Source organism: Aulonocara stuartgranti (assembly GCF_965226115.1).
Source record: "Aulonocara stuartgranti genome assembly, chromosome: 2".
Lineage (NCBI taxonomy): Eukaryota > Metazoa > Chordata > Actinopteri > Cichliformes > Cichlidae > Aulonocara > Aulonocara stuartgranti.
Window position 1 is genome coordinate 11,066,850 of NC_138940.1, and position 12,815 is coordinate 11,079,664.

The following is a 12,815-nucleotide window of genomic DNA, read 5'->3' on the forward strand; positions in this document are numbered from 1 at the left end:
GACTGACTCACTGCTGGAGCCTCTGGTGGATGTTAGAGGAACTGCAGGTTTTGGCACTTGTGCCATTGATCATTTTTTTAGCTCCTCATAAACACAAGATTTGAAGATCAGGTAGGCAGGGCATCTGTGCCTGAGATGACCATATTAGAGATGGGGTGTTTAGTCTGACCGCTCTATGACTTCTGAATCTGTCACCATGTAATCTGAACATCCACCCTGGAACTGGAGATTACGACATATATGTAAAGAAGGAAAAGCAGAATAAATCAACCTTAAAGTGAGCAGGAGACACAAACTGTGCTGCCACCATGAGGCACATTTACACCTGACATGCAGCCATCACACACACCCTGGCTGTAGGTGTGTGTGTCCTTCAGTAATTTTATATCTGCTTCTTTTTATTTTGCACATTTTGTACAGGTTTTCTTTCTCTTTACACACAATTTGTGTCCTTCTGTTTGTTTTGTCTTCATGAGTGTTTTGTGTATTTGTTTAAACATAGCTCTGGATGCAGGACCACCGGGCCCCTCAGAGCCACGCTTTCATGATCAGACCGGGTACTGCGAATCCTCCACAAGCTGGAAAATAAATCTCACACACACACACACACACACACCATGACATTAATCAAACAGGAGATGGAGTGTGACCGCTGTTTGAGTCTTTAACCAGTGAGGCCTGATGCCTCACACACTTACATATAAATACACACACACACATCACACAGGCCTAATGAGCCGTACAGCCGTACACGCACACATGCACACAGTCTGTCTGGCTGCCAGCATGTTAATCAAATAAACGGTGGATGTTTAAATCTGATTCAGTTGGAAACAAACTCACAGCAAACACACCCTGACAGGACACACACACACACACTGAACGGTAATCTCATCACAGCAGGAGTAGCAGTAACTTCTGTCAGCTCTGAATCCAAACTGCGACCCGGCTCCTACTTCCTGTTTAGCACATTAGCTGATCACAGGTAAAAACGCAGAGCAGCCGAGGCTGATGGGAACCCGAGGACGCGCTCATCAGTAACATGTAGAGGGGAGCTGTTACAGGTAGCATCGACAGCAGCTAGCTGAATCATCATTCAGGTAATCTCACTACACAAATCTACACTTATCACAGACACATCATTTTATCCTGATGAGCTCGTTTTCAATTCAAGGGTTCTGCTTTCACCAGGAGCACGGTCTGCTGTCAAACAGCAGGCAGGGACGCAAACACACACCCCCACACGCGCACGTGAAGTTTTAACAACGACGCGGCGTCGGCCTCCTCAAACGGGCAGGTGAGGTGCATCTTCAGAGGTGTGAGGTCAGAAAACAGATTGTTTGGTTACCTTCTTCTTTCAGCACGTTACTGTTGAACATACAGAAATCTCATCCTGTGCAGCCGCCCAGAATGAATGTAATTAGCAGAAACACACACACACACACACACACGCAGCAGCTCCTCTCTAATTGCTGTGGATATTGAGTTCGGCTTGTTAAAATATGCACATATTGTTCCTGTGCACTGCTCTGTGTGTGTGCGTGTGTGTGTGTGTGCTGATTTATGCAGGTTGCACAATTACCCATGAATACATTTACCCAATCAGACGTGTGTGTTTTGTTTCTCTCACACACACGCAGACACACACACCTGTTCGGTTAGCTCTTATTAGCCGTGTAATATGAACTAATGAGTCGAGGCTGAAAAGCGGCGAGGAGATGGCCAGCAGGTCGTCCGAGCGCAATCGCACGTGTCCGTCTTCGTGTGGACAAAAATTCCATTTGAAAGCATCAGAGCAAAGCGAGCTCTGCACTGAGAGCATATCTTCAAACGCCGCCTCCCCTCCCGATCCTCAGGTTTAATTATTCTGAGTAAACACAGGTATGTATGGAAAGCAAACAGTGTCAAAACACTCAGATCAGTACGACACTTCAAATGATATATTGTGGACGTACAGTGACCACACAGTCCCGTGCATGTAGATATTAAATATTTTAACTTTAGATTTTATAACTAAGTTTACATTTCTCGTTTATCGGAGCAGCTATGTTACGTCTCAGCACCAAGAGGAAATTCATCGTTTCACACATCTGAAGCTGCGATTCATAAAACAGAAATCTGCAGCCCTGCCAGCACTCCCATACTTCCTGTGTTTCTCCTGTATTTTAAAACCATCTCCGGGCCGCCTCCTGTTTTGCCGTTTATCCCAGAAAATTCCCATAATCTGCACGACTGAATAATTGGAATACATGCATGTGCAAGTTTTGTGTTGCTCTAATGTTACCTAAGTTGTTAGACTGTCTATAAAATGCAGTCTGCACACGCTAAATACAGTTTCAGCCCATCTGCTGGAGCAAAGCTCTGAAGGAGCACACGGAGTCAATGAGCTGCTGTCCTCGCTGTGGAGCGTCGCTGTGGAGCGTACGATGAGGGTAGAGCAAAGAGCGAGAATTTAACAACACACTAAAATAAATCACTGTGAGTTGAGCCACCCGTGCAACTCTGTGAGTTTGTGTAACTTTGACAAAGCTGGACAGATATTCATCGATCTCAGCTCCACCACCAAACTCCATGGTAAAAACCACCTATTTTACATCAATTGTGCAACTTGTTTTTTTATACTTTGCACAGAGTAATGATAATTTAAAAGTAATCAGATTACATGAACATGTGCTCTATGCTGTATTCCTGGAGGAACTCCACCTACTCTTCCTCTCAGTTTAAGAATGATGACGCCGTGAGAAATGCACTGTGGGTGGTTTCTGGTGGAGCGACGGTCTGCTGTGGGTTCAACGGCGGTGGCGGGCGCCGTCAGGGAGGAAACGCCCGCTGACTGATTTCCATTTATGCACCTTAATAGTGTGTGTCATTCCTAATTAGGGCGACTGGCTCGGGGAAACGGTGGCTCGATGCTGGAATGGCTGCTCCTGTCATGCTGCAATTACCAACAAATTAGTCTTTAAGCTGAGGGGCTTCTGCACACACACTTCTGACCAAGTGTGTGTGTGTGTGAGAGGGGTACGCGTGCTAATTAGTGCATTCTGTGAGGTGTTCAATGTGTGAAAATGCATCTAAGTGTAAAAGCAGACAAGATTTCACGGACGTCAAAATCCGACCTGCAGCTGTTTGTTCTGCAGTTTCACCTTCGATTAGCACGAATAAAAAGAAAAAACACAAACAGGATTAAAATCACCAACCGGTCGACAACCAAATCATTAACATTTACCTTCCAACGTCAAACCAACACACACACACACGCACTGAGAGTGTTACACGAAAAGTTAAACAGCTCTTTTTTTAAATGGAGTTTGGTGGATAAAAGCATCATCTGTTAATCCAGTTGGTGCTGCGCATTCAAGGTTAAGAATTTCTAAGTATTCCTGGTTGACCAAGGTAATCTGATTACCAGGAGCTCCTCTGTTTATCATTTTAAGGCAATTCACAAATGACAACAAAAGCATATTTGTGTGCATACAGTATGAAACAGGTTCTTTTAGAAGAGATTTGTTAAACAAACTGCTTAAAAACTTTGTCTGAACTTTGGTGTAATTATTCCAGTTTAATTCACGTATGTATGGAAAACTAACAGAAAGAAAAAACAGATAAACTTGAAATTTTGAACCCCGAAAGTAATCGATTTAAACAAAACTTTTCATGTTTGTCCTCACTGGTGCGTTCAGGGTTCCAGTTTTTAAATAAGAAAAATGCAAAACTGTTGATTTCCGAGTTATCAGACAATTTACATTTTGGCCGTTTGGATCTTTCAGAGAGTAAAACTTAATTTTATAACCTGGAAGTGCGCGGGTTCGTACAAAGCCGAGCACCAGTCGGGTTACGAGACCCGCTCGGCTCCAAATACAGTGAAGTATGAGATGTGCAGATATTTCATCATTTCAGGTTCTTTGGTCTGAAAATCAGAACTTTTAGGTCCACATGTAGATTTAACTGCTCTCTGGACCACGTCATGCATGCTGCGTTCAGGTGCATTCCTCCAGTTCCTCTGGGGGAAAGAAACGGTTCATTTATTCATCGACTCTGGTCTGCGCGGTGCCTTCGGGGCTCTGTAAATCTGAGCTTTTGTGGTCAAGAAGCCGCTTCCAAGAGTTCAGTTTGGCTTTGGGTTTATGAAGAGAGACGTCTTCTTGTGATGCTTTAATATTTTACCTCCCCTGCTGAGGATGGATGAGAGCTGAGCTAACACAGCTGCACGTTTCCTGAAGTCAGCTGTTTCCTCCCAAACACATCCTTTACCCTGTCACACACACACACAGGCCGAGCCCATTAGCGTGGTCACCTGCTCCTCTCGGGTTAATTGTTTGCAGCTTTTTTTCCTGTCTTTCTCGCCTCCCGTGATTAGCCGAGCTGCCCGTGGCGGCTGACATTCAGCAGAGTGTCGGCGTTTGTTTCTACCACTGCACTTCCAGGAGGACGGTGTGCTGGGCAGGATTTACAGACAGCGGCGGCTGTTTTTTAAGGTGTTCAGAGTTTAACTTAAGTGAGGAGAAGGAGGAGGAAATGCATTTTTCCTCGCCAGACTCAGAGAGTAAAGCCTTACAGAGAAAAAGGTGTGCGGGCGCAGGCCTCGGCTGACCTCTTCATCATCTGCGGCCGCCGCTGAGAGTTACGACTCTGATAAAAGAGTCTCTCAGCGCGAGAATCCATCACTGCCAGACGCCACAGCCCGTCTCCGAGTACCAATCCGCCCACCACGGGGGACCGCCGAGCAGAACGCCAAACGCTCCATGATTGAACTGATGACGGATGACGCCAAAGAGGGAAATCCCCATGTCGACGTTTATTCACCCGCCACCCGCCTCCCCCTCCACTCGCCCTGATCACCCCAGAGGACGAAGACGGGGCGTGGAGGACCGGATCGCTCACTCTGCTCGCTCCTTTTTCTTCCCGTTTCCTCCTCTCAGGGAGGGTCGAGGGAAATCTGTTCACCTGAAGCTCCAACACACACACATTATAAACACACACCTGCCAACAGCGTGAGAAAAATCTCCCCCTCATCGTTACAGCTTCTACAGAGTTTCTAGAAATGACCGTTTAAAAGTCGTCGCTCATTAGAAACTTCCCAAAGTTTGTTTAAGAAACAGCGGATCTGACAAATAACTGAGGTTAAGGTTTGGACGAGACTCAAAGACCTGGGTCGAGTTTTTCAGTCTTTCCTGTGATAACCGTCCCACCACACTGTGAAATCATAACATTAAAAAAAAATCATCGTAGCATAACGATGATTTTTTTGCACATTCTTCCTTGTTATTTATTGTCAGGTACCCTCAAACCTAAACTGATGAGTCGCCCTTGATGGAAACCTCCTTAAAAAATGGTTTTCCTCCAAGACTTAAAGTTTAAAGCTCAGATGTGTTGAACTGTGACGGTGATCCTGCATCAGACGCAGACGGAATAAGACTGAAACACTCGGTGAAACAACACGGGGTTCAGTCTGTGGGAGGTTTACTACAGACAGTACACATCCCAAAAACACTTCTACACTTTATAAAAATCAGTGTCTGGTGCTAAAATAAGCCTGAAATATGCAGATTTGTTTGCTTTAAAAGCAGAAAATATGAATTTCCTGGTGTACCTGAACGTAAATCAGCCCTGTGATAAATCAGACCTGTCCGGAGCGTGCCCCATCTTTGGGACAATCTCCTGAGCTGGATGATGGAGCACGAAAGTGGATGGTTAGAAATGACAGACTGCTGTGAGACTGTGGTCAGGAGTTCATCTGTGAACACTTCTGTCATATACACACACACACACACACACACACACACACACACACACACACACACTCACACACTCACTGTTTCATCACCTGCTCACCAGGCGTGTTTCTAAGATGATGGCAAAGGAGGTCTGATTAGAAGTAAATATAGTGTGAAAACAGTAAGGCGTCTATTCTGAAACACGATAAAATCTCTCCAGATGAGCCCATACAACAGTCGGGCTCTTCTTCACTGTTTGTTCCTCCTCCTCCTCAGCAGGAGGCCAGCTCCCTCCCTCCCTGCTCCCGCTCGTACAGCAGGAGCCAAACATCATGTGAACGTGTGCTTCCTTCCTCTAAAAAGGTGTAAAAGCTGGAAACAGAATTTCAAAATAAAAGCATGAACTCCTGTCTCCTGCATGAACAGCTCGTGACCTTCCCTTGTGGCTGCCGCAGATCAGCAGGTATTGATTAGACATCTAAATACACAAATACACTGCAGGATGAAACGTGTGATTGCTTTCTGCCTTTTAATCAATAGAGAGCACCGTAAACCTTTTTTTCTAATGCACGGCATCAAACACCTTACAGCTGTTCAGTGATCAGATCAGGAGCTGATCGACTCACTGATTCAGATTTGCAGCTCCACACTTTCAAAACTCTCGGCGCTTCTAAACGTCTTCTTACAAAAACAACAAAACACTGCAGACTACCTCGAACGAAGAGCTTTTTTAGTTTCCAGTCATGTGAAAGTTTCTCTCACTGATCTGAGAACAATAACATTTTAGGATTTATGCTGAAAGCAAAAGAAGAAAAAGATTAAACATCAGAACGCATCCCCTAAACCTTTCAAACTGAAGTTGAGATCGTGTCACTGAAAGGTTAAATCAATCAGCCCGGTAAGCAGGACGTTTGAAAAGTTAGAGATCAGCTGTTGAATCAGAGAAAGACCTGATTTCAGCCCGATCAGGTCCCAATAAGCGATCAATAACAGGACTGCATGTGGACGCAGTGACATCATGTGTCTGTGCTTCACGCGTCCAATCACATCCCTGCACGATAAGCCTGACCACATCAGCTCACAGGACGCATCCTCACATAAAGAAAACTTTGGGCTGGCTTCAAAATAAAACATGAATTCGGAGCTTTATTCTGAAGCTCTGGCATGATGGTTGATATTATTCTTATTATATTATTTTCCATCGTTAAAAATCTCCAAACATTTTGGACGTTCAGTAGCGAGAAAATAAAATCTGTCTGCCGCGTTTCAGTTTTTTAAAAATCAAACCAGAGGAACGCGGATGCTCGCTGGTCACACTTGTGCGTTTGTGATAGAAAAAACACTTTTTATGAGTTTACAGCGTTAAAGTTGCCTCATTTTAAAGAACTAATGAAAGCAAATGTAATCTAATTACACTGTTTGTAACCCTCACTGCATGCGATCCATACACTTTGTGTTTTTCGTGCTTTGCTTTCAGTGAATTTAAACTAAAACGGTGTTCACTGAACTTCTAATGGAACAGCTCATCGATAAAGTTTTTGTGTTTTCTTGTGTGAAACAAAGTTTATTCTCTTTGTCTCGTCGGTGCTGCCGCCATGATGACATGCGCCTCTAACTCACTGCATTCTTGGGTTTTTGGGAAACAGCGCTGGTGTATTTTTATCTACAAAACGATGCTGGGTAAACTTCCAGCTGACCTCTGACCCCTCTCAGATCACTTCCAGCTAAGCTGCATCACTTCAGCTGAATATTTCAGAGAAAGCTCCAAACATGAGTTTATCGTGCTGTTTGTAAGTTTGCATTGTGAGGCGGTGGGACTGCAAGGTTTTGTTGTGTATTTAATCACCTCCTTTGCAGATTTTTCACCCCGCCTTCTACACACAAGCTTATTTTCATGCCTGCATTTTTTTCTTCTGTCTTTAAACCTGACTTTTTATTTTATTTCTGCAGAACTTTGAATATTTTTATCTGCTTGAACAAAGGTGAGATTAGAACAGTAGTTTGATAAATGCCTCACAAAGAAACCACATTGTAACTCTCATCATTACATAAACGACTGGCTGCTGTGTAAAGGGTTAACTGCTTTACATATAATAACACCGTCTTGTCCTTATGGATGAAAACATGTCTGTTTAATGCACACGTGTCCAGGTTTCAGTCTGGGAAAATTAAAACATCTCATTCGTGAGTCGAGCAGCTCATTTCTGCGTGTCACACTTTTTCCACAGGAGGTTTAAACCCACAGAAACCTCAGTGAGATTTCAGCGTGTGTGGATGCACAGCAGAGGAAACGAGGAGTTAAAGAAATAAATAAATAGACTCGGTCTGAGATATACAGCTAAGCTGAACCACTTCTCTTTTCTATCCAGTAAAGACGACGTTCTTTCTTCCAGTCGAACGTAAGCTGCTTGTTTTCTATTTGACCTTTATGAATAACGTTCACATCAACATAAATACAACATAAACACGAGTTACTGAGAGTCCACAGAGTGAAACTGATGTAAACTTGACGTCCAGCAGTCTATTTAAGTCCAGTTTTTAACTTTAAACCAGCTCCAGATACACTCACATTTAAATGCAGCGAGTCGTCTTTGATTTACTTTACAAATAATCACATTAAACGGCTCCTCGCCGGGTTCGTTCCCTCTGAGGTGCTGCTGTTGAACCTTAACACGAGGTACTTATTTGTCCCCTTGAGGTTTGTACTTAACGGAGATCAGCTTTGAACCTGTGCTGATGATTTAGTTTCCTAATGTAAAAGCAGAAAAAAGGCTTCAGCCCCCTCACATCTGCACGTCTTTGCACTAATAAAAAAACCCAACGTCTGCAGCGCCATCGAGCAACTTTGCTTTTATTAAAACAACACACATGAAAACACAAGTCGACCCGAAGCGCTTTCTGCTCTCTCTTTTTGAATACACAAAAATATAAATGTGCCGAGAAACCGTTGAAACGCGAGCGTAAAATTAAAGTTTGACCTCATTTGTTTTCAGCTGAACTCGCACTGCATCACTCTGCTGTTACTGCTGGGATCACACACGTCTCCTTTTGCCTCAAATGAAAGTTCACGTGCAGCCACTGTGGCTCTGATAACGAGCCTGGAGGCCGTGCAGGTGAAACCTTCACTGGTGTGTTTTCATGTTTTTCTTCACATTAGAACTTCATCTGCTGCGCATTATTATTTCACCAACACTCATCGTCCTTCTGACATTTCTTCGTGATCTGTGTTTTTTCTTTTTTTTGTCTGATAACCCTCCTTTCAGTGATTTATGATTATCATAAATGTCTAAATATAATTTAAAGCTTTTTATCGGCGTTGGAAGTTTCCCTAGGAATGCTCAGAAAACAATTTCTGACCCAAAATTTAACAAACTCCGTGTGAGATTTCACAGAAATCTGAGGGCTTTGAGACGGACGAGTGTTTTTGACGTATTTACACCCCAAACCTGCTGTTTGTTTCTTCAGGTTTGACATCTGACACGCGATGATCAAATAAAGAATCAGATTTTATAGATGTAATCGTTACGATAAAGGTCTAAATCTAAATGCATAAAATGTTTGCTCAGGAGAATATTCGTCGTTGAAGGTTAGACGATGCTGAGAGGACTGTGTTTGACATTTACAGTCAGGTTTGGACTGTTTTAATGATTTTAACGCAGACGTGCAGTTTAGCTCGTCTGCGTTTGTGTTTTTTTATCCATGTCTTATACAGAAACCTCTCTCGATGTGATCAGATTATCACGTGTGGATAAAAATCCTCCCGTCAAGCGTCTAAAGCTGATTTCTGTCGGGAGTAAAGATGCAGCTGTTTGAGCTTTGACTGGCTCCTCGTGTTTAAGTCTTGGTGTGGTCGTGTGTCTCTGAGCTTCAGCGGCGCTGTTTCCTGTCACGTTAGAAAACATCTCAGACCCGCTAAGCTCAGCCACATTTCTTTCCCGTGTCCTTTGAGCACGTGCAGCTTTAACTACGCTTGCACGGGTGATGGACAATTAGTGAGGTTTTTATTGGGGAAAATTACCCTCAGATCATCATTTTTTATTGTTTTATTGCTGACTGCTTTCCACTGTGAGAGGCTGAAGGAGCTGGAGTGCCTGCCATCACTCGTCCTGTTCCTGACATTTAAAAATCCCTCAAACTGCAGTGAATTTAACCTCCCTCATCAGAATTAAACAAACCCTCGTTCATGTTAGATTATCTGAATCATCTCAGGTGTGACGTGCTTTATTCCGCTCTGCCTCTTCTTTCTGAAACTCGACTCTTTGTCCATCTGTCTGCGCTGCACACACAGCATCTCCTGCACATCTGTCCGTCCTAGAAGAGGATCCCTCTGAGGTTTCTCCCTCTTTTCTTTCCTCCTCATCGTTCCGGCTTTTGTCACTTTCAAGCTTTTGCTGAATGACGTTTAAATATTATCCACAAAAAGAAAGCAGTGATTAACGTGTGCACAATAAGTGTGGGAACTTTCCCACGCTGTACACATCTGAGTCCATTTGCTTCCACTTCTAAATGCTGCTTTAAGATTACAAATGTGCAGCTTCAGTCATTCCAGATTTTCTTTAAAGCAGCAGAAACAGTCTGCGACCTCTCCTCTGTGTGATTGAGAGTTTCTACATTTAAAGCCGAGACAATGGCAGTAAAAGCTTAAACTGATCAGCTGGCGGGATGTTTAGAAAGTTAAAGGACGTGAGCAGAGAGAAGCAACTCGGTGTAATGAGCTCAGATCCACCTGCTCGGGAAACGGCGAGGCTACAAAAACACTGAATCCAGTTATTAAAGCAACGTGCGGATGAAGGACGGACGCTCGGGATCAGCGTTAATGTGCAGGAGAGTTTAAGTATCCGTGAGGAGCGTTTGCCTCAAAGTCCTCAGAGTGTAAAATTCAAAACACAAAGAGTTGCTCTTTGTTTAAATTCAGCCAGAAACAGGAATAAAATTCAGCTTTTCTCCAGCAATATTGATTTTATTTTAAAAATCTGCAGTTTGGAGTTTTGTGTGCAGCAATACTTCTTTTTTTTTATCTGATGTCTCTGGATGCATTAAGTGCAGAGATCTCCCTCCTCTGCAGCTTAGGGCAAATTATTTTATTTTATACATATTTTTTTATCTGTATTTTGGTCTGAAAAAAATCTGTCATAAATATCTGCTTAGCTCTTCACTTTGTGCAAAATTAGGTATGCAAAATGTATTTATTGTGCAGGTTTCACACACTTTAGTCTTCAGATCTCATTCTTCCTTATTTTAAAGCTAAAAATGGTATTTTATTAATAAATCTAAAATTAAACTGAAGATTTTGGATTTATAAACTACAAATATGCTTCAGCCCATGTGTTTATGTTTTTACTGACGCGTTTTGATGAGCTGAGAAAATAATGTTAGTGATTATGTGTGCAGGTGAGGAGCTCGGACGGATTTAAACCACAGAACAAATTCAGGAGGAGATGTTTTAAAGTTTACAGGGAGTCAGAGGCCATCCCACGCCGTGGACGGATGCGGTTTCTGTGGAGCTTCTTCAGACTGCTGATGGATTTTTTTTCCTCTCTTCGTGTTCAGGTGATTTAAACCTGAAGCAGAAAAGCGCGCATTGATTTATCTGAGTGAGGCGGTCAGATTTCAGCCGGAGATGCTTTAAGCAGTTTAAACTCTCAGATTCTGCGTCGCGTTTTAATCAGTAGAAAAAAAATAAAAATGTGGAGTTTCTAGTGAAAAAACCTAAATGTAAAAACTGTCAGTATAAAAAATGTAAGAGCGAGATTTTAATTAAAAGCTGAATGAGTGTTTTTGTTGTTAAATTAAAGCTGCAGTTTGAAATTAATTTAACCTGAAAATAAAAAATAGTAAAAACACAAAAATCGTTTCAAAGTGATTTTAAATGAAGACTTTCTGCTTCCTTTAACCTGTGACCCACTTTCACGCGGGGTTATTTTCCTTCACGCGGGGTTAACTTTCTGTAATTCGGGATTATTAATAAATTAATTCTGGGTTTTAATGGTTTGCTGTGATCGTGAGAATTATTCTCTGAGCTGTTCTCAGGGCAGCGGCTTCGAGCCTCCTCGCGCTCTGTGTGCGCACCGTGTCTTCTGGTCCGCGGGGTGGGAGCCGTGGACGGTATTTCACGCTGAGGTTTGTGGAGCGCAGTCGGCGGGCAGCCGCTGGAGCCGACCCCGGCAGAGAGGAGTTGCGCCCAGGTGCTTAGCGCCTCGCGCTCCCACAGGTTTGATTATTTTGGAGGCTTCCGCCTTTGATCATTTTTATTCTCCGAGCCTCTCGGACTCACTCTGAACCTCACACTGAACCTCAAAGTCAAACTTTACAAACCGGATTTTTATCGTTCTGAAGTTTTAGAGGAGCGGAGCGCGTGGGAATCGTCCTCGCGCTGGTTTAACTTTGCCTTTTTCTTTTTGCCCCCCGCGCGCGACACTTTTCAGATCCTGCAAGATGCAAACTGCCACCTTCACCTGGACTGTCACGCTCACTCACTCACTGGCACACTCACGAAAAGTCGCCCGCGTGCTTTTGTGGGATTTTTACCTCTGTGCCGCTGTGTTGGCGTCCAAAATCCCCGCGCCCTGCATCCACGAGCGGACCGGGGTCATGCCGGTGGGGAGCGGCTCCTCCTTCATGGTTAGGGCCCCCCGGGGGAGGCTGTCCTGGATGGAGAACATCAAAGTGTCCTTCTGGGAGCTTTGTCTTCACCAGAAACACGAAAGAAGAAGAAGAAGAATAATCCTCCCTGTACCAGCCACTCAAAAAGCCAAAGGACCACCTGGATTAAGGTGGAGAAAAGAGGAGGAAGGAGGGGAGGAGGAGGGGTGGGGTGGGGGGGCACACGAGCGAGCGAGCTTCCCCAAAGTACTGGGTCCTGATCCAGAGAAGAGCCCCGGATCCCTGTGGGTGTCTCCGGGGTTGTTTTAGATCCCAGCCCCGGCTCGCAGCAGTCCGGGCTTTAAAGCTGCGCCCGTGTGAAGTTAAAGGCGGTCGGAGAGAGGAGCGGAGAGCGGGGAGAGCATCTCAGAGGAGGCGGCGGAGAATCAGCCTGACGCCGCGAGAACGGAGCGGCAGAGCCGGGATCAGAGGGAGGCGAGCAGCCGCGGATTGTGGAAA

The 12,815-nt window shown here is 44.2% G+C and overlaps 1 protein-coding gene across 6 annotated transcripts in view; it reads right to left on the minus strand.

Moving 5' to 3' along the window:
• The window catches only part of LOC309717088 (transcription factor COE3), a 141,339-nt gene that overhangs the window by 127,465 nt on the left and 1,059 nt on the right, over positions 1 to 12,815 (minus strand). For 4 of the 6 annotated variants that reach the window (XM_082551366.1, XM_082551368.1, XM_082551369.1 and 1 more), the window contains exon 1: positions 12,243 to 12,784. In XM_082551366.1, the coding sequence (XP_082407492.1) occupies positions 12,243 to 12,376 (134 nt within the window). In that variant the 5' untranslated portion in view covers positions 12,377 to 12,784. Of the gene's footprint in view, positions 1 to 12,242; positions 12,785 to 12,815 lie in introns of those variants that run through there. The other 2 variants (XM_082551367.1, XM_082551370.1) reach the window with 1 other exon arrangement.